Source organism: Aegilops tauschii, chromosome 6, assembly GCF_002575655.3.
Source record: "Aegilops tauschii subsp. strangulata cultivar AL8/78 chromosome 6, Aet v6.0, whole genome shotgun sequence".
NCBI classification, from domain to species: Eukaryota; Viridiplantae; Streptophyta; class Magnoliopsida; order Poales; family Poaceae; genus Aegilops; species Aegilops tauschii.
The window spans coordinates 491,782,484-491,802,953 of NC_053040.3; the positions used below are offsets into that span (position 1 = coordinate 491,782,484).

The window sequence follows — 20,470 nt, forward strand, 5'->3', positions numbered from 1 at the left end:
TACAAACAGCAACGCATGTAGATCAAATTCCTCCTGGTTGGCCTCATCCCACACACGTACACCTTGTCCATTCCACAGCTGTAAAAGTTCTTCAACTAATGGCCTTAGGTACACATCAATGTCGTTGCCGGGTTGCTTAGGGCCTTGGATGACTATTGGCATTATAATGAACTTCCGCTTCATGCACAGCCAAGGAGGAAGGTTATAGATACATAGAGTCACGGGTCAGGTGTTGTGATTGCTACTCTGCTCCCCAAAAGAATTAATGCCATCCGCGCTTAAACCAAACCATACATTCCTTGCGTCACCTGCAAACTCCTCCCAGTACGTTCTCTCGATTTTTCTCCACTACGACCCGTCAGCGGGTGCTCTCAACTTCCCGTCTTTCTTACGGTCCTCTGCTTGCCATCGCATCAACTTGACATGCTCTTTGTTTCTGAACAGACGTTTCAACCGTGGTATTATAGGAGCATACCACATCACCTTGGCAGGAACCCTCTTCCTTGGGCGCTCGTCGTCAACATAACCAGGGTCATCTCGTCTGATCTTATACCGCAATGCACCGCATACCGGGCATTGCGTTCTAATCCTCGTACGCACCACGGTAGAGGATGCAGTCATTAGGGCATGCATGTATCTTATGCACCTCCAATCCTAGAGGGCATACGACCTTCTTTGCTGCGTACGTACTGTCGGGCAATTCGTTATCCTTTGGAAGCTTCTTCTTCAATATTTTCAGTAGCTTCTCAAATCCTTTGTCAGGCACACCATTCTCTGCCTTCCACTGCAGCAATTTCAGTACGGTACCGAGCTTTGTGTTGCCATCTTCGCAATTGGGGTACAACCCTTTTTTGTGATCCTCTAACATGCGATCGAACTTCAGCTTCTCCTTTTCACTTTCGCACTGTCTCCTTGCATCAACAATGACCCGGCGGAGATCATCATCGGGCACAACATCGTCTGGTTCCTCTTGACCTTCAACAGCTTCCCCCATTGCAGCATCACCATATTCCGGGGGCACATAGTTGTCATCGTCCTCTTCTTCTTCGCTATCTTCCATCATAACCCCTATTTCTCCGTGCTTGGTCCAAACATTATAGTGTGGCATGAAACCCTTATAAAGCAGGTGGGTATGAAGGGTTTTCGAGTCAGAGTAAGACCTTGTATTCCCATAGGGCATGGACAACACATAAAACCATTCTGCTTGTTTGCCTCAGCTACTTCGAGAAAATTATGCATGCCATTAATGTACTCAGAGGTGTGTCTGTCACCGTACATCCATTGCCGGTTCATCTGCTTGCATTTATATATAATTAAGTGTGTCAAAAACCATTACAGAACATCATGGATAGATAAGTGATCAAATTAATAGAAGTTCATCATCACATTAAATTCAAAGTACATACATAGCTCTCCAGAGCATCTAATTAAACCATACATTGAAACTATGTAGAACATTTCAATGCAACAACATATGCGATCATAATCGCAACCAAGGTAACAATTGATCCAACGGCATAATGATACCAAGCCTCGGTATGAATGGCATATTTTCTAATCTTTCTAATCTTCAAGTGCATGGCATCCATCTTGATCTTGTGATCATCGACGACATCCGCAACATGCAACTCCAATATCATCTTCTCCTCCTCAATTTTTTTTATTTTTTCCTTCAAGTAATTACTTTTTTCTTCAACTAAATTTAACCTCTTGACAATAGGGTCCATCTTGATCTTGTGATCATCGACGACTTCCGCAACATGCAACTCCAATTCCATCTTCTCCTCCTTCGTTTTTTCCAATTTCTTCTTCAAGTAAATGTTTCCCTTTTCAACTAAATTTAACTTCTCCACAAAAGGGTTGGTTGGAATTTCTGGTTCAACTACCTCCTAGATAAACACATCTATGTCACGTTGGTTAGCATAATTGTCATAAACACTAAAACAAATAGTTATAAATTAAAGATAATATACCACATCCGAATCATAGACAGGACGAGGGCTGGCGTGGGCGGATACCAAAACCATCACACTATATAATAACAAGCAATAATAATAGTAAGAAAATTAGACAAATATCTATCTAAAGCAATAATAACAAGCAATAATAAAAGTAAGAAAATCATAGACAGAACAAGAGGCTCACCACGGTGGTGCCGGCGACGAGATCGGCGCGGGCGATCGACGGCGGTGAAGACGGGGACGGGACATGACGGACCGCTAAACCTAGACAAATCTCGAAGATAATGGAGCTTTGGAGGTCGAGCTTCGAGAAGAGAAAGCTTAACTAGTGTGGCTCGGGCATTTCATCGAACACCTCATGTGCATAGGAGGTGGGCTAGAGCACCACAAAGCTCTCCCCCCTCGCCGGCCAGAAAAAAAACAGAGCAGTGTGGAGTGCTCTGCTCGCCGGTGATGGGGTATATATAGGCAACTCATTGGTCCCGGTTCGTGAAAGGAACCGGGACTAAAGGCCCCCTTCTGTCCCGGTTCCAGCCACGAACCGGGACCAATGGGTGTGGGCCAGGAGCGAGGCCCATTGGTCCCGGTTCGTGTCTGGAACCGGGACCAAAGGTGCCAGACCAACCGAGACCAATGGCCACCGAGGCCCGGCCGGCCCGCTGGCCTCACGAACCGGAACAAATGCCCCCATGGGTCCCGGTTCGTGAGTGAACCGGGACTAATGGGCCTCCCCGGCCAGAACCAAAGCCCTGCTTTCTACTAGTGAAATGGACGAGACATAAAGATTGATATATCAGACGAAGGTATTCGGACACCGGAATGGTTTCGGATAGGTTCGGATATTTTCCGGGGTACCGAGGGGTTACCGGAACCCCCGGGGAAGTATTGGGACTTCATGGGCCTTAGTGGAAAGGAGAGAAGGGACACAAGGGGTGCCCCCCCCATGGCAAGTCCGAATTGGACTAGGGAGGGGCGACGCCCCCCCCCCCTCTTTCCTTCTCCATCTCCTCCTCCTTCCCTCTCTCCCCCTCTTGGAAAAGGAATGGGAATCCTAGTTAGACTCCCCCTATGGCGCGCCCTAGGGGCCGGCCGGCCTCCTCCTCCCTCCTTTATATACGTGGGGAGGGGGGCACCCTAGAACACACAAGTTGATCTTTTAGCCGTGTGTGGTGCCCCCCTCCACAGTTTAACACCTCAGTCATATCGTCGTAGTGCTTAGGCGAAGCCATGCGCCGGTAACTTCATCATCACCGTCACCACGCCGTCATACTGGCGGAACTCTCCCTCGAGCCTCTGCTAGATCAAGAGCTCGTGGGACGTCATCGAGCTGAACGTGTGCTGAACACGGAGGTGCCGTACGTTCGGTACTTGGATCGGTTGGATCGTGAAGATGTTCGACTACATCAACCACGTTACTAAAGGCTTCCGCTTTCGGTCTACGAGGATACGTGGACACACTCTCCCCGCTCATTGCCATGCTTCTCCTAGATAGATCTTGCATGATCGTAGGAATTGTTTTGAAATACTACGTTCCCCAACAGCCGGGTTGCGGGCGAGGCTGCTGTCGCCCGCTGGGCGCCTGGTGCTTATCAACGCGGTCCTCGACTCGCTCCCCACCTACGCCATGGCTGCCATGCGGCTGCCACCTCGGTCCTAAGCAAACTCGACGGGCTAAGGCGTGCGTTCCTCTGGAATGTTGCGGACAGAGCCTCGGGTGCTCAATGCCTGGTTAATGATCGGGTTTGCCGGTCGAGAGCGGAGGGCGGGCTTGGAGTGCAGGCCCTCGGTGTCCAAAACGACTGCCTCCTCCTCAAACTGATGCATCGTCTTCATTCCCACGCGCCGTCAAGGTGGGCTTCCTGGGTCTGGGACCAGCTGGCGGGGAGGTCCCTCCTTGGGCCCGGCCGCTCCCCCCTTGAGGGAGAGCACTGGACTGCTCTCGTGAAGCTCCTGCCGGTGTATAGAACGCTCACCAGGGTGGAGATCGGCGACATGCGCACGACTTCTTTCTGGCATGACCATTGGCTCCCCTGTGGGGTGCTGCGGGTGAAGTTTCCCGCCTTGTTCGCTCACGCTGTCTGCTCTGAGGTCACAGTTTGGGCGGCCTGCCGCCACGGGGTGTGTGCTCTGTTGGTGCCCCGGCTCACCCCTCGGGCGGCCGGTGAGTGTGTTGCGGTTCAACTGGTGGTGGCGGAGTGCCTCCCCCAGGACGGGCCCGACGCCCGGACCGCCACTCTCTGCGTGTCTCCGTGTGGAGGATTCTCATCGAGAAGTGCTTACGCCCTCTCCCTCTACGGCGGTGTGGGCGCGGCGTCGGCGTCCTTCCTTTCGTCTTCCCGTGCTCCGTCGCGGGTCAAGTTCTTCTGGTGGCTACTCACGCAGTCTCGCATCCATACGCGAGACATGCTCCTTCGCAAAACCATCCTGGTGTAAATTCAAAAAAAAACAATATTAATGTTGCTAAAAGGTGGACGTGCTCCTTCGTAATATATTCCCGTGCTCCTTCCACGTAATATACTAGACGATACCCTGCGCGTTGCTGCGGGAGCTGTTAGTCATGTGCACATGATAATACATAACTCGAATAACTTTGTTTGCATAGAAGATATATTATCTTAGATGAAAAAAGTGCTATAGACATAGTACTTACAGGATAATTATGAAGATTGAAAATGTGAATTATGCGATCAAGATATTACATAAGCAATCTCATATGACTTACATAAATAGTAATGTATGTAAGGACACTAAGAACAGTGATTCCGAAATGGGGACGCTATGATTGGAAATGTAAAAAAAAAAATCTTGATCTATATATGCGTACTTAAGATCTGCAAAGAATGAATGGTAATGCAGACATTAAAAGGTAAATCAATCCTAATCTATGTATACTTCAGATCTGCAAAAGGAAGTTTATCCCTACAATATAGTAGGGTAACATGATACTACTTGAGTCGCAAAGGAGCCATATCTATATATGTGAAACTGCAAAACTATTTACTTAAAATGACATCATGTCTGGATTCATAGCATAGATACTTGAGCAGAGGAGGACAGGTAGATCAATGACCCAGCAAGGCTAATTAGTGAACAGAGATGAGAGGCAACTTGCAAAAATAAAAAATAAAAGGGCTGAAACTTAAACTGAGAATATACCATAGCATAGATAACCTGTGCTGCTGCTGATATGTTCAAATACATCTACCTTGCTCTAGAAAGCAGCGGAATGATTTATGCCATCTTCGTACATTCGCTTGTACTTTGTATGAAGTTCCAAATAACCGTTTTCAACTGCATACTGCATGGCATAACATACAAAAGATCAAATGTTATACAATTTTAAGTTCATAAGTATTTATAGTAAATCTTCTTTGGTCCTCTAGGAACAAACTTCCCATGAATATAGGCCTGAATATATTGAATCTTTCCGTCTAACTGAATATTGCATTTCAGACTTTAATCTTCTCAGATCTTAAGAAGCACAAAAATGACAGTACATGTGGTCAACAATGATAACAGATCCACGCCTTTGAAGAAAATCAAGGAAAATGACCTCTCATATCATTACCAAACCCTGTTGAAAAGATAAGCCTACAGTACATACCTTTGAAGAAACATATTCTACTGGGCTCTGTCTATATGTTGTACTATCTGCAACACTAAACATCAGATCAATCTGTGGCCTATTTGTCCTAACCTTCGAAGAAACATTCTCACTGGACTCTGTCTGTGTGGTGTATCTACAACACTGAACATCAGATCAATTTGTGGCCTATCTGTCCTACAGCTTACCTCAAATGGATGGATGCGTAGGGGGAGTTACAGCAGCCGATTGCACCTCCTTTTCCAAGGCACTCCTCCACAAGGGTTGTATAGCCAGGATAGAAAACACAAAAAACACCACGCATTGGGTTGTCAGCAAATCTTGTCCGGAGAGACCTCTGCGACGGCCAGAGCGCCCACGGGAGAGGCCTCCACCTGAACATCTACACTTGTCAGCAGAAGGGCGGGCGCGTATTAGCAGTCAAGATCGCCCGAGCGCGCATCTCGCGCAGTGGGTCGCGCCTCGCCTGACGCAGGTACTGTCGACGGGGTCAGGGCGACGTCACCGAGATTGTGGGGGCGGCTCCCCGGGGTCGCGTCAGATGGCGTACCTCGCTTGCCGGGGGTGGCTGAACAGTCGCGCATGGCAGCGTCGGTGCGCTCGCTGGGCACTCTCGATCGAGGAGGGTATGCGTACTGGATGCAGGCTGGTGGTGGATTTTTGTGATGAGAGTGACTCATCGGTTACTGAAAGAGGGATGGGAAACGAACAGAGGATCTACGCGAGTGGAACCGGGCGTGGCATTGAAGTTTTATCTTTTCTCTAGTGCTTTTTTTTTAGGATTTGTCTCTATAGTGCTCACGTGGTAACTTGTGCTTCTCATTGGGTCCCTCATGTAAGCCGGTAGTGAAACGATGACGTGGCTAGGATGATGATGTGGATAGCTTGCATGTTAAGAGAATTAGTTTAGTGGGGATGAACTATTTAGGTATTATAGATTCATGTGGTGGAAGGGCTTCCCTTCCTCCCGGTGAAAATTCAAAAAAAAAAAACCAATATTAATGTTGCTAAAAGGTTTTTTGCTGGTAATGTTGCTAAAAGTTTGTCCACTGGTCAAGTATTAATTTGTTACTAGAACATAATGGCGCGCGTTGCCGCGCTCATCCCTCAACAGTCATTTGTGGTTTAGTTGAATGCATATCATTCACATTTCTGAATGAATTATTAGTAGTACTAATCATGCATAGCTTGATCCAAAAAGCACTAGGTATACACGCGAGCTTAATTGCCTGACCTTCCATGCCGATTCTTGGTACTTGAAGTAGCGTTAATGGCCAAGTTGCTCAGAAAGGCCCTTGATCAAGCATACCCTGGCCTGGAGGCAACTAACATTCATCGATTCTTTTTCCTCGCGATCTGTAAACCAGATACTACATTTGATTAGATAGGCAATGAATTAAGAGTGTGCAAACAAATTGCATCAGTTGGCTTGTATCTGCCTTCCCACCTGAACGCCACTTCTCCATGCATAAACCGTTTTCTTAAAACAAAAACTTCATTAGTAAAACTGGATTTGTAGAAAAAGAGTAGTCGTATAGTTGGAATGGGTTAAGCAAATAATTCCTATCATGAGCCACGGTGACAGGAAGGATGAGCTGGGTACTGAAATAAATGAAACCAGAAGTTCAGAACATAGGGCCAACAGTGCATCTCTATCGTCGGTGACTTTTTTTTAAAACAAAAGAGAGTTCTGGAAGTTCCAAAAATACCAGCCTTAACAAATACAGTACTCACATATTCTTGCAAAACTGCACAGAATGTATTATTGCTACATATCCAACATCGCATGAAGTAAATAATTAAGATTATCAACTGGCCATGAAGCAACCTTAGAAAATTACTAATAGCACTAATAAAAATGCCTCTCGATAGCCCATAATTCAATACTTTGGATGACTCTGTATGTACCATAACTAATATGATGATCTGGCAACTGAAATTTTGCTTACCAATGAGATGCATATATCTGACGTTTGACTACATGTGCACTTGAATCCTTGCTAAAATACTTCAATCTCCTGCGGATGGGGCTGATCTTCTCCGGCGGCTGGTTAGGTCTATTGCCCTGCTGATCATTTATCGGCCGGACAAAGTAATCCCCGCCTTCTATCTACATGGGCGTGGGGCAGCGGCGCTGGGCTATCATTATCACCCTTACGGTCTTAAAGAGTGATGAGATGAAGAGAAAAACACAGTATAGAAAAAAGAGCGGCATTAAGGCATATAGCATACTTACACGTGCAGAGCTTCCAAGCCCTCCATTAGTTGGGGATCCAAGATTCTTAGATCTGATACAAATCAGCATAAACCAGTTAGCAGTAAATTAGTAAATACAGTCAATATAGCATATTGGGTGGGAAGCAAACAAAGATAGTCTCGTTGTTTGGATGCAACCCGGAACCTTGAGATGCCATGTGGTTCAATGAATACAGCGCATCGCAAACGAAATTAGGCGATAGCAATGATAAGCAACCAATACATGTTTAAGATCCGCACGTGAAAACATGGTAGAGGACCAGAAGATCGGGACGGAGGGGACCGGAGTCCTCGAAGGAGCACCATCGTCGCCAAGCTCGCCCACGGCAGGACGCCGGCGCATCGAGGAGGGACAGAGAAACTAGGGCGGCGCAGGAGGAATAGAGAAACTGCGATGGGAGGGATAGCGCTCGAAACTGTACCACGTGGGCTGTTAGCAGCGAACTGGAAACAAGTGGGCCTTGCACGGCCCGATTAAGGAGAGAAAGACCAGGTCATTCCGTGGAGAAGCGGCCCGCAAGACGGTATGTGAGGCAAGCGGGCGAACTGGGACGATCAGCGCTAATCTGGATCATAGATTGAAAGATCCGACGGCTGAGACAATCAAATGGCTGTGGAGGCTCCTAACTAGCCTCGTTATACTGTATCTGGATCATAGATTGAAAGATCTGACGGCTGAGACAATCAAATGACTGTGGAGGCTCCTAACTAGCCTCGTTATACTATTTCTCAATAGACGTCGGTCATGCTAATATAGGGCCTTAGTGCCTGTCAGCTTATAATTGCCTGCAAAATTCGAATAAATGTTGATCGGTTTTCAGTCGGATGTCCCATCAAACTATGACGGTGGATTTATTATATATGATATATAACTGTACGTAGATAGTAGATAGATAATAGGTCAGGTGCATTGATTCATCTTTACATGCTCCAAATCAAATGGCCTTCGTTTGTTTGCACAAAAGACCTTGTGCCTGGCGGTGTTGAGAAATGGATTATTCTGATCAAAGGAACATAATTATGTATACATAATAAGCAAATTTCCACTGGTTGAGAAATGGGCTATTCCATATATATACATACTTCTCATTGCATCTGACCAGATGGAGGTGTTGAGAAATGAATTTGCTCTCTCTTCTCATCAAAGGGTGCCTGGCCCCACCTGTCATATGTGCAGAAAAGCGTTCCCATTGGCCGGCCCAAGTACCGGGTGTGGAGTCCTTGTTTTTTGTGCTATTTTTTAATTAGAAAAATGGTCATGAATCCCAATGTTTGGGATTTCATTTTTTTTAAATTCATTTTTCTTACAAATTTGTAAGAATGTTCATGATTACAAAAGATGTTCTCAATATTTACAAATTGTTCACGAATTTGAAAATGTTCTCGATTTCAAAAAACATTCACATTTTTTTTGAATTTCAAAAAATTTCAAGAATTTGAAAAATGCTACTAAATTGCAAAAAATGTTCTCAAATTTGAGAAAAGTGAATTTCAATTTTTTTCCCTCAAATTTGAGAAAAAGTTCTTGAATTTCAAAATATGTTCTCGATTTCAAATAACATTCACAATTTTTGTTTTTGAATTTCAAAAAAGGTTCCCAAGTTCTCGAGGTCAAGGAGTCCGAGATCAAGGAGGCTTTAAAAAGGATGAAAAGAGGCAAGGCGATGGGCCCTGATTGTATCCCCATTCAGGTGTGGGAAGGCCTCGGGGACATAGCGATAGTATGGCTAGCCAAGCTTTTCAACCTCATTTTTTGGGCAAACAAGATGCCATAAGAATGGAGACTGAGTATATTAGTATCAATCTTAAAGAACAAGGGGGGTGTTCAGAGTTGTACTAATTATCGTGGAATTAAGGGGATGAGCCATACAATAAAGCTATGGGAGAGAGTCATTGAGCACCGCTTAAGAAGAATGACAGGCGTGACCAAAAATCAGTTTGGTTTCATGCCTAGGAGGTCGACGATGGAAGCCATTTTCTTGGTTCGACAACTTATGGAGAGATACACGAAGCAAAAGAAAGACTTGCATATGGTGTTCATTGACTTGAAGAAGGCCTATGATAAGATACCGTGGAATGTCATGTGTGGTGGGCCTTGGAGAAACACAAAGTCCCAGCAAAATACATTACCCTCATCAAGGACATGTACGATAATGTTATGACAAGTGTTCAAACAAGTGATGTCGACACTGATGACTTTCCGATTAAGATAGGACTACATCAGGGGTCAGCTTTGAGCCCTTATCTTTTTGCCTTGGTGATGGATGAGATCACAAGGGATATACAAGGAGATATCCTATGGTGTATGCTCTTTGCGGACGATGTGGTGCTAGTTGACGATAGTCGGACGGGGGTAAATGGGAAGTTATAGTTATGGAGACAAACCTTGGAACCGAAAGGGTTTAAGCTTAGTAGAACTAAAACTGAGTATATGATGTGCTGTTTCAGTACTACTAGGTGTGAGGAGGAGGAGGTTAGCCTTGATGGGCAGGTGGTGCCTCAGAAGAACACCTTTTCGATATTTGGGGTCAATGCTGTAGGAGGATGGGGGTATTGATGAAGATGTGAACCATCAAATCAAAGTCGGATGGATGAAGTGGCGCCAAGCTTCTCGCATCCTCTGTGACAAGAGAGTGCCACAAAATCTAAAAGGCAAGTTCTACAGGACGGCGGTTCAACCCGCAATGCTGTATGGCGCTGAGTGTTGGCCGACTAAAAGACGACATGTTTAACAGTTAGGTGTGGTGGAGATGCGTATGTTGAGATGGATGTGTGGCCACACGAGGAAGGATCGAGTTCGGAATGATGATATACGAAATAGAGTTGGGTAGCACCAATTGAAGAGAAGTTTGTCCAACATCGCCTGAGATGGTTTGGGCATATCCAGCGTAGGCCTCCAGAAGCCCCAGTGCATAGCAGACGGCTAAAGCGTGCGGAGAATGTCAAGAGAGGTCGGGGTAGACCGAATTTTGCATGGAAGGAGTCCGTTAAGAGAGACATGAAGGATTGAAGTATCACCAAAGAACTGGCTATGGACAGGGGTGCGTGGAAGCTTGCTATCCATGTGCCGGAGCCATGAGTTAGTCATGAGATTTATGTGTTTCACCTCTAGCCTACCCCAATTTGTTTGGGACTAAAGGCTTTGTTGTTGTTATTGTTGTTCCCAAGTTCTTGAATTATGCAAACATTAATGTGCTTCGAAAATATTGCCAGGATTTTGATAATTGTTCACGCATTTTGAAGAATGTTCCTCTATTTCAAAAGATGTTCATGAATTTAAAATTTTCCATGGTTTGAAAAAATGTTTTAGAATCTCAAAAAATGTCCCACAAATTAAATTAAATTATGACGAATTAGGAAGTGTTTGTGATATGGAAGAAAATGTTATTCCCCGACCCATTGATAACCAGGTGCGCGTTTTGATCGCTATTCCCCGACCTGCGCGGGGATCAGAGAGGATCCGCTGCGAGAAAGCAGCTCGGTCCGTATCGGCGACGAACCGGCCCAAGAAGTTTGGGCCTGAACTGCACAGCCCACCGACCCAGAACCGCCGTGGCTAACTTTACTTGACCCCGGAGCCCTCTGGCCCTTCCTCCTCCCCTCCCCTCCCCATCGCCGACCGCCATGGCCGCCGACCCTAGCTCCGACCTCGCCAACGGGGCCCCGGCCCCCGCCCCCGCCGCGGGCGCCGACAAGAAGAAGTCGCGCGAGAGCGAGCGCCGCCGCCGCCGCCGGAAGCAGAAGAAGAGCAAGGCGCCCGCTTCCGACGCCGCCGCCTCGGACGCCGACGCGGCCGCAGATGCCGAGGAGGAGAAGCCCGACTCCAAGCCCCCGGTACGTGGACGGGCGCCCCTAGGGTTTCTTCGGGTGGGGCTCGCGACGGCCTCTCTGACGCTGGGTTGTGCGGTGCCGTGTGTGTAGGTGGAGATCGAGGTGGAGTACGTGCCGGAGGAGCCGGACCTCGCCGACGGCCTGCTCGCCGACTTCAAGAGCATCTTCGACAAGTTCACCTTCAAGGAGCCCGTCGCCGCCGAGGTACCCGAGCCCGTCGATTACCAAAGCAAAACCCTACCTATGAATCTCTCTCTAGTTCTACCTGCTCTGCCGTGGACATTGGGTATACATATGCTCGGCAACCTACACTAGTCTTAATGGGTTGGTAGTTTGTGCTGGCAGGATGGGGAGAAGAAGGACGAGGCGGCCGACGCGGCGAAGAAGGGGTCGGGGTCCGACTCGGACGACGACGAGCAGGAGACCCAGCAGAAGAAGAAGGAAGGGGGCATCTCCAACAAGAAGAAGAAGGTTTGCTTCTCTCTCTCTGTGTCTGCCTGATTGTTGAATTACCTGTTCTTTTATGCGCGATTGTTGTGGTTTCGTAGAAGGCGCTAAGCATGAATTCTGCTGTTTTGGTTTGTGTTTTGTAGCTGGAGCAAAGGATGAAGATTGCGGAGCTGAAGCAGATATGCAACAGGCCCGACGTCGTCGAAGTAAGCCACCCCCTCTCTTTCTTTTGTTGTGAACCAGGTGTGCTGGGCTGCTGGCAGTCTGGTGTGCCTGTATTGCTTTGAATGAATGTGTTGATGCAGCATCCTATACTTCTGTGCTTGCCCGTCTAGTGTTTTGCATTGCCAAAGGTTGCCAATGCTAATGTGATCTGACCACTACCAATGGTCTCTAGTTGATATAACTCAAATTGCACTTGGGTTTTTGCTTAAAGTCATGTACCATTGTCGTCTGGTCATGCAGTTGCCATTGGCTGCAGGCTCTGTAACAACACATTTTGTTTTGTCCTTGGTTCCTAACAGTGAGGATGTTTTGGGTGTCATTTAAGCTTTCTGATTTATCCAAGTAGATAATACATAATAAGTTTCAAGGCAACTGTAAAAGGTTATGTTAGGCTGGATTGCTAGAAAACTGTGCTTGCAACTTTTACCATCACCTCTTGTTGATATAACTAAAGTTGCATTGGAGAATTTGTTTCAAGTCTGTCTACTATTCTGGACCGGTCATGCAGTTTCCAGTGGCTGTGCAGTTTGTAACAATGCACTTTGTTAGTGAGGACGTGTTTGAAATTATGTCAACTTTCTGTTTTATCTGAGTAAATAACCCGTAGTAAGGTCCATGGCAACTTAGACTTATCTTAATCTAGATTGCTAGAAGAATGTGCCAGCAACTTTCACCTTTCACAGTTCCAAGATTAAGATGTATTTCTCCTATTAAAGGCCATGACAGCATGCACACACGTGTACCCATGCAGCTTGTATCGGTGGTGTGAACATAAGATGAGATAATGTCACTAAACTATTTGTTGTGTGCCATCTTGTTTAACTCATTGCCATTAGCAGTGTAAAATTGTTTATGGATTAGCTTCAACTGATGCAATTATGCTATTCCTGCCAGGTTTGGGATGCGACTGCGTCAGATCCCAAGTTACTTGTCTATCTGAAGTCTTACAGGAACACAGTACCTGTCCCAAGGCACTGGTCTCAAAAGAGGAAATTCTTGCAGGTTTGTAATACATGTACCATGAGTAATCTTGTTCTGCATAATTTCGTAATGAGTGCTTGGATGCTCCTCTGAGAAATCAACCACACAATCATAATTTAGTGTTGTTAGTAGTGGAGTGGTAGGCAGATGCAAACAGACCATCAGTTTTCTTCGAAAAAAAGTGTTGGAGCATCTCCCTCAATTAATATCTGTCATTGAACAAACACTGCATGCCTTCATGTATTACAGAGGTTTTTTTTTTTCAAACAAACATAAGGGCCAAGGGACAGACAATATGCCAGGCCTGAATTCACTCAATGTCGAACACACTTGGGGTTTATCCTTGCATCATTGAAAAGTGTAAGCCCATAACTGCAACTGTTCGGGCCAGCACGGATATGCTAGTGTAACTCATTGCAAAGTGCCATGGGGTGGGTCTTATTAGTAGAGGGCAGGGAACATAAAGTTGATAAGGTTTTTCCCCTCCCTCTTATACAGATATATAATTCTTGCAGGGATGCTGCAACTTCCTGGGAGCGAGGTCTTGGTGGTACTGTACTTGAGTGATTGCTGTAGTATGAATGCTAAAGTGTTTGATCTAGTTGATTCATGCTAGGCATTCCCTTGAAAGACATTTAGGTCCATCTAGGATCTTGACCTTTGGTCCTCCTTTGTTTGCGTATACAAGTATATCATTTGCCCAGGCCTTTGCAACTTTGTATATATCTCCAAAACATGAAATTACGCTTTGCTTCATATTATCTATATCTTGTCGAATAGATTTTATATCACCATGTTATTTCTTTCAGGGCAAGAGAGGTATCGAAAAACAACCATTCCAACTTCCTGACTTCATTGCTGCAACTGGAATAGAAAAAATTAGACAGGTATGTTAATATCTTGGTCCTTTGTAGCAATGCTATGGACATTGTATCTCCCTTGTCAACTTGGTAACTTCAGGAGTTTTGTTTTATTGTCACTTCTAATTTTTATTCCACAAATGGGCAAGATGGACAAATTTTAAGTACCTTTCCAAATGCATTTTCAGGCATATATCGAGAAAGAGGATAGCAAAAAGTTGAAGCAGAAGCAGCGGGAGCGTATGCAGCCAAAAATGGGCAAGATGGATATAGATTATCAGGTCAGTTAATTCCTCTTGAGGCCAATCTGAGTTGCACATAGAAGCACATGCCATATATATTTGTGTGTTCGCCATAATGTGCAAGATGGATACAGAGCACTATTTATTTGCCCCCTGATTATAGTTGCGCATACAAGCACATGCCTGCGTTTTCTCCTTGTGCTATACTTCTCTACATGCATATCTGTTTGCCAGGTGTTTAATTACATGACTAATACTGATAATGTACACGTGAAAATATCATAGCTGATAAGTACGATGTGTTTCTTCCATATGTTCAAATTTTAGACATGAGTTAACTTCTGAATGTGCAGGAAAGGAAGTCTCACCGTAATTTTGTTGTGTGCAGGTTTTACACGACGCCTTCTTCAAATATCAAACAAAACCAAAATTGACTAGTCATGGTGACCTTTACTACGAAGGAAAAGAGTTTGAGGTACTTTTTTTTGCTTCGCTCTCTTCTTAGTGTCAGAAACAGAGATAATTGATATTTGTTTGGGAGATCCATATGTCTGTGTTCTCAAACCTGTCTTACCGAGCATAATACATGTATGAACTCAACAGGTCAAACTCAGGGAAATGAAGCCAGGTATGCTGTCCCGAGAACTTAAAGAAGCACTTGGTATGCCAGAAGGTGCACCGCCTCCATGGCTTATAAACATGCAGGTATTGTTCTTTTTAAGAAGAAAAAAACTCCAGGCAGCTGGTTTTCTGGTTGACTGATCTCTTGTTATTGGCCAGCTATATCAACTGACATCAAATAATTTTGGCAGAGATATGGTCCTCCGCCCTCTTATCCTTCACTGAAGATTCCTGGTCTGAATGCCCCAATTCCTCTTGGTGCTACTTTTGGTTACCGGCCCGGGGAATGGGGAAAGCCTCCTGTGGATGAGGTAATTTACAACAAATGTGCTTTTCATGGGCTCGGCTGTAGTTAAATGTGGCTTCTGTAATGAAAATAAATTTCTTTTCTGATCTATTTATCTGTTTTGGCTAACAGCATGGACGCCCCCTCTATGGAGATGTTTTTGGTATCCTACAGCTGGATGAACCTAATTATGATGTATGTTTGATCGGCTAATTTTCCTTGAAATTGAACTGCAGCTCTACTAGTTAACTGACTTGTGTTGCATTGTATTCCAGGAGGAGCCTGTTGACCGCAGCAAGCATTGGGGAGACTTGGAGGAGGAAGAGGAGGAGGAGGAAGATGATGAGGAGGAAGAGGAGGAGGAACTAATGGAAGATGAAGACATGGAAGCTGGCATGCAGTCTGTCGACACCATGTCGAGGTTATTTCTATAATAATTATTTGATGACTAGCTTAGGTTCTTCCCTAAAGGAACTACGTTTTGACGCCTCTTCTTGTTCTGTTTATAGCACTCCCACTGGCGTGGAAACACCTGACGTCATTGATCTTCGGAAGCAACAGAGGAAAGAGTCTGAAAGGCCAACAGATAAGCAGTTATACCAGGTAAGGGCTTAGCTTCAGTTTTGTGGCATTTCAGGCCAAATCTTATTATGGAGCTTTAGTTTGGCTTACTTATTGCAGTTCATAACCAACAATTTGTTCTTTTTCATCTGAAGGTTCTTGAGCAGAAGGAGGAGAAAATCGCACCTGGAACCCTCTATGGGTCAAGCCATACGTATGCAACTCTAATACAACTTAGTCATCTCTACAATATTTTTTCCAATGGATTTTTGTTTCAGCCATACAGAGAACTCATTTTGTATCAATAATATCTGATAGATTCCTGTTTCAATCATGTGGAGAACTCATTTTCTATCTTGCTGTTTTTGCAGGTATGTGGTTGGGGCACAGGATAAGGCTGGGGTTAAAAGGGTGAGCTTTTACATACCTTGCCCCAAGTATACAAGCATTCCCATACCGTGCATGCTCGATGATTCATTGACACACCTTCGTGGTTTTTGTTTGCAGGTTGATCTTCTCAAGAATCAAAAGTCCGACAAAGTGGATGTCACCATACATCCCGAGGAGCTCGAAGTTATGGACGATGTTCTGGCAGCCAAGTAAGATCACCTCTCCCCCGCGTCTGCCAAGCTTTGCCTGTCAGTAGCCATGAATCGAAACACTAACGCCTTCCCTTTAAAACGATGAAACAGGTACGAAGAAGCCCGGGAGGAGGAGAAGCTACGGAACCAGAAGGAAGATTTCAGCGACATGGTGGCGGAGGTATGTTTTTACGAGCAGTCTTCTGTATTGTTGAGCCAGAAGCAAATACCAACTTTCACCGAGCTGAATCTTTTTTCCCTCTCCGATTTGCAGAACGCGAGCAAGAGGAAGAGGAAGCACGAGAAGGACGGGAAATCTTCCAAAAAGAAGGACTTCAAGTTCTAGACGGCGCCGTTTTGTTACCGTTGCTCTTCCGCTTCCCAGGAGGAGGATGTTTCCATTTCTTCCTGTAGCCTGTACTCTACTCTAAATCAAGCTGTGTATGTATACTTGGCCTCTGGCAAATGTTGAAGTGCTGGACGAGAAGGCCGGACGAAAAAAAAGAAATGAAGCTGTAGTCCATGCATGAGAACAAGTTATGATGTTAAATGTAACTGCTAGCATTAGTTTATTGCTGTTATGAAGAATGATATGCTAAGTTTGCTATGATCGACATACGTGGTGAATTTACTATTTTGTACTGTACTATACTCATCTGAGAAGAGAGCTTTGAGTGCTCTGCTGGGGAACAGTTGCTTTAGGGAATAATCTTTCCGGACAAATCAGAGTCTTGGTGTGAGATGAAGGTGTCATATTTTTGAATTGCTGAACAGAAAAAGGGCCTTTTATTACCACGTAAAAATAATATTGTCATATGCAATCGGTCCTCCCGTCCCCCCTGCAATGAATTTGCCTTTGTCACCCCTTAGGTCAATCTCATGGAACAGCTTATGCCTTTTCCATAAAAAATACCAGGTGCAATCATCTCTTGAACATGCTGAATATCCATCATGGACAAATCCTATTATGGCAAAAGAAGTAGGAACTCCAGAGCCGCCATCAACTTCATAGGCTCTATGTGTTTTGTATCCCCTGGACTTGAAGAACAGGACGGACATTAGGGTGAGACTTCCATATGTCTATTGGCAAGCGTAACACGACATGGGAGAGTACCATGCAATGTACGCCAGATAAAAATATTTACCTTTTGCCGGGCGAGAATGCTTCCTAATCTTACACCAAAATAGGACTAACAGTGGTTTATCATCCATTCCATTAGCACGTCTCGGTTTCATTTCATGTTGGTGATCCCATTCCACAAAGTAGGCTGATCGAATCGAAAACAATCTGTTTTTCGTGTAACTCCAAACGACGAAATCATGCATGTCATGTTGAGGGTGAGGGATAGCAAGGGCATGTTGTGCATCAATAGGCCACAAAGTTTGTCTAACCAGATCTTCATCGCAGTTATTAGATACCGGAACGATAAAGTCCGCCATCCGAGATAACAAGTGACCCCCTTTAGGAGTGATAATTTTTCTATCAGCACAATCTGGAATTCACACTTTCTCTCGAATATCAATATTCTGACAGTTTCAACTCGCCATATATGCCCATTGACGGAGCTAAATCCAGTTTTTTTGCCTTTTATTTCGCTCTACACGAGGAACAATTTTTAAAACATGTAAAACTTTTTTAATGCATGTCAAATATTTTTATTAAACACAGTGAACATTTTCTAATACATTGAGTTTTTGATCCTTTTTTAAATAAGTGTCAAACACTTGTTAGCTGTAGATAGCATCATCGCGCTCACAAACCCCCCTATGCTACTTCCAATATGGGCCTGCCTGTGCATGTTTTTTCTCAGCAGTTTTGGACAGTTTTTCTATTGTTTTTGCAGGTCAGTTTTCATTCGGGTTTTTGTTTTTTCAAATTCATGATCTTTTTTCAGACTCATGAAACTTTTTTAAATTAACGAATGTTTTTCCAAATTCGTGAACTTCTTCCAATTCTTGAACTTTTTTTGAATTTTACTTTTCTAGAAAAAGGGTGGACATTTTTATGTGTTCATTAATCATTTTCGAACCCATGAACTTTGTGAAATTTCGCAAAGATGTTTTTAAAAGGTCATCGGTCAGTCAGCTTTTTTTTTTTTTGAGAAATCTCGCCACTTTATGACTCAACAATAATGTTCATAGGTACACGGTTCGGGTCATGAGGAGTGCCCAACCAAACATGTCTACCTAGGCCTAGATTACAGGCCGATTTGGTGAGATTATGAGCTTCGAAATTATGGTTCCTACGCTCATGAACAAAAGAGCACAAAATAAAAACTACTACTCCGTTCTGTTATTTCATGTACTATCGCTGAGTGAGGTCCTCTAGTACCAGAATTAATCAGCTGGTTGACCGATATTCGTTTTTCTGTGGAACGAACCTAGTACACTCTTTTTTTTTTCTTTTTTGAGAAACACGAACCTAGTACACTCGAGCGGAAGAAGGAGCCAGCCCGCGCGATTCAGGGGGGCCCATATTCGTTTTGAGGCATTTAGCCAGGCCGTAGTGGGCCGTTAGGCAGGGCCTGACGAGAGCCGACACACACGCCCCGTCTCGTCTCTTCGTTCCGTCCCCTGTTTCCCCGGTCGCCGCGCCGCCGTCGTCCTCCGCCCTCCCGTCTCCGCCGCGACGCCACCCCGTCAGGTCTCCTCTCCCTCTCCCTCTCTCTCTCCGGAACCTCCTGCTAGAACCCTCTCCATCTCCCGCCACTCTCTCTCCCTTCTCATAGCTTGCTTCTGGATCGGCCGTGGGTTCGCTGGGGGTTGGAGTGTGTTTGGAATTTCAGTAGCTTCGATGTTTGCCGGCGGCGTGGTTTGAGCTTTAATTTAAGAGTCGTTTCTCGTTCCGTATGAACCAGATTCGTTCGCTTAGGCATCCGTAGCTGCTGCTGATTTGCGGTCGCCTGACTGAGGTGTACTGGAGGTCTGGAGCTGAAGCAGAGCTCCAAGTCCGGCACCGGCGGGACATGGCTGCCGCGGCGGGGAAGGAGGTGGACATGAAGAAGATGGAGCTTATGAAGGAGGTAGTAGGGATATCTGTCCTCTGATGGATGTTTCTCTCTCTACCTTGATGCAGTCCTTCATCTTTCGATTTGTTCGACGACAGTAAAAGATAGATAACCCGCATGTGTGTGTTATTCGGTTCAGGTAAGGGCGCACCAAGTGGCGATCGGCGAGCTCAACAACCTTCCTCCATCCAGGGTAAGCATCCCTCCTCCTCCTGGACCCGGTGAACTATTTTACGATAGATTGCTGAATGAATTTGGGCGATGGTCAATTTGGGCTGTTTTACTGTGATGATGACTTGATAGTTGCTAGGTAGTAGAAACTGACCACTTGCCACTTGTCTGATGCGCAGGCCGCTTACCAGAAGACCTGCAACATCTTCTTCCGCAAGGACATCAAGTCGGCCGTGGCGTCCCAACAGAGTATGATCGATGCTCATCTCATTGCTTTTCTTCTTCTTGTTGTGGTTGGAACTTGGAATTGGTGGTGTTAATTGTTTTCGTCTTTTTCTGTGTGCTTCTTGGTGGTGGTAACATGGTTCCTCCCTCTCTGATTCGTACTCAGAGCAACTTGATATCGCCAAGGCGAAGCTGCAGAAGCTGGATCAGGCATCATGAAGGTTCACTGCAGGCAGAAATTTGAAATTGCAACTTATGCTGCTTCATCCATCCACCTCGCTGAATTCTCTCTAATCAAGTGTCTTCCGTGTGCCAGTTGACTAGGATGCAACTTATATAGATTTCTGTGTAATAATGGTGTGTTTAATAGTTACGAGTGCGAGACAAATCATTTCTTTCTGAATATGGTGGAGACTGGATACGGGACTGTTGTCACAATAGACCCATTATGAAGGTGATGCGATGATTTGATTGAGCTAATTAAGCTGACCTACTGCTTGCTCGAGTCTTTCTGAACCGATTATGCAGCGACAGGATTATGGATCCAGGGGTATGTGTCAGCGAAGAATCTGTGCATCAGTTTATAGGCTATGCAATTGTTGAGTAT

At 45.2% G+C, this 20,470-nt stretch overlaps 2 protein-coding genes across 2 annotated transcripts; both read left to right on the forward strand.

The window, feature by feature from the left end:
* The first annotated feature begins 11,359 nt into the window (after positions 1-11,359).
* LOC109758912 (uncharacterized) lies at positions 11,360-17,073 on the forward strand. Its single transcript, XM_020317774.4, has 18 exons — positions 11,360-11,655; positions 11,743-11,856; positions 11,998-12,123; positions 12,246-12,308; positions 13,222-13,329; positions 14,118-14,195; positions 14,357-14,449; positions 14,799-14,885; positions 15,014-15,115; positions 15,223-15,342; positions 15,450-15,512; positions 15,593-15,738; positions 15,827-15,920; positions 16,034-16,092; positions 16,250-16,289; positions 16,386-16,477; positions 16,571-16,640; positions 16,734-17,073. The coding sequence occupies exons 1-18, from the start codon at positions 11,446-11,448 to the stop codon at positions 16,803-16,805; spliced, it is 1,737 nt and encodes a 578-aa protein (XP_020173363.3). The 5' UTR covers positions 11,360-11,445; the 3' UTR covers positions 16,806-17,073.
* Positions 17,074-18,969: 1,896 nt separating this feature from the next.
* Positions 18,970-20,343, forward strand: LOC109758913 (uncharacterized). Its single transcript, XM_020317775.3, has 5 exons — positions 18,970-19,103; positions 19,318-19,482; positions 19,607-19,660; positions 19,818-19,887; positions 20,030-20,343. The coding sequence occupies exons 2-5, from the start codon at positions 19,426-19,428 to the stop codon at positions 20,080-20,082; spliced, it is 234 nt and encodes a 77-aa protein (XP_020173364.1). The 5' UTR covers positions 18,970-19,103; positions 19,318-19,425; the 3' UTR covers positions 20,083-20,343.
* Positions 20,344-20,470: the final 127 nt, after the last annotated feature.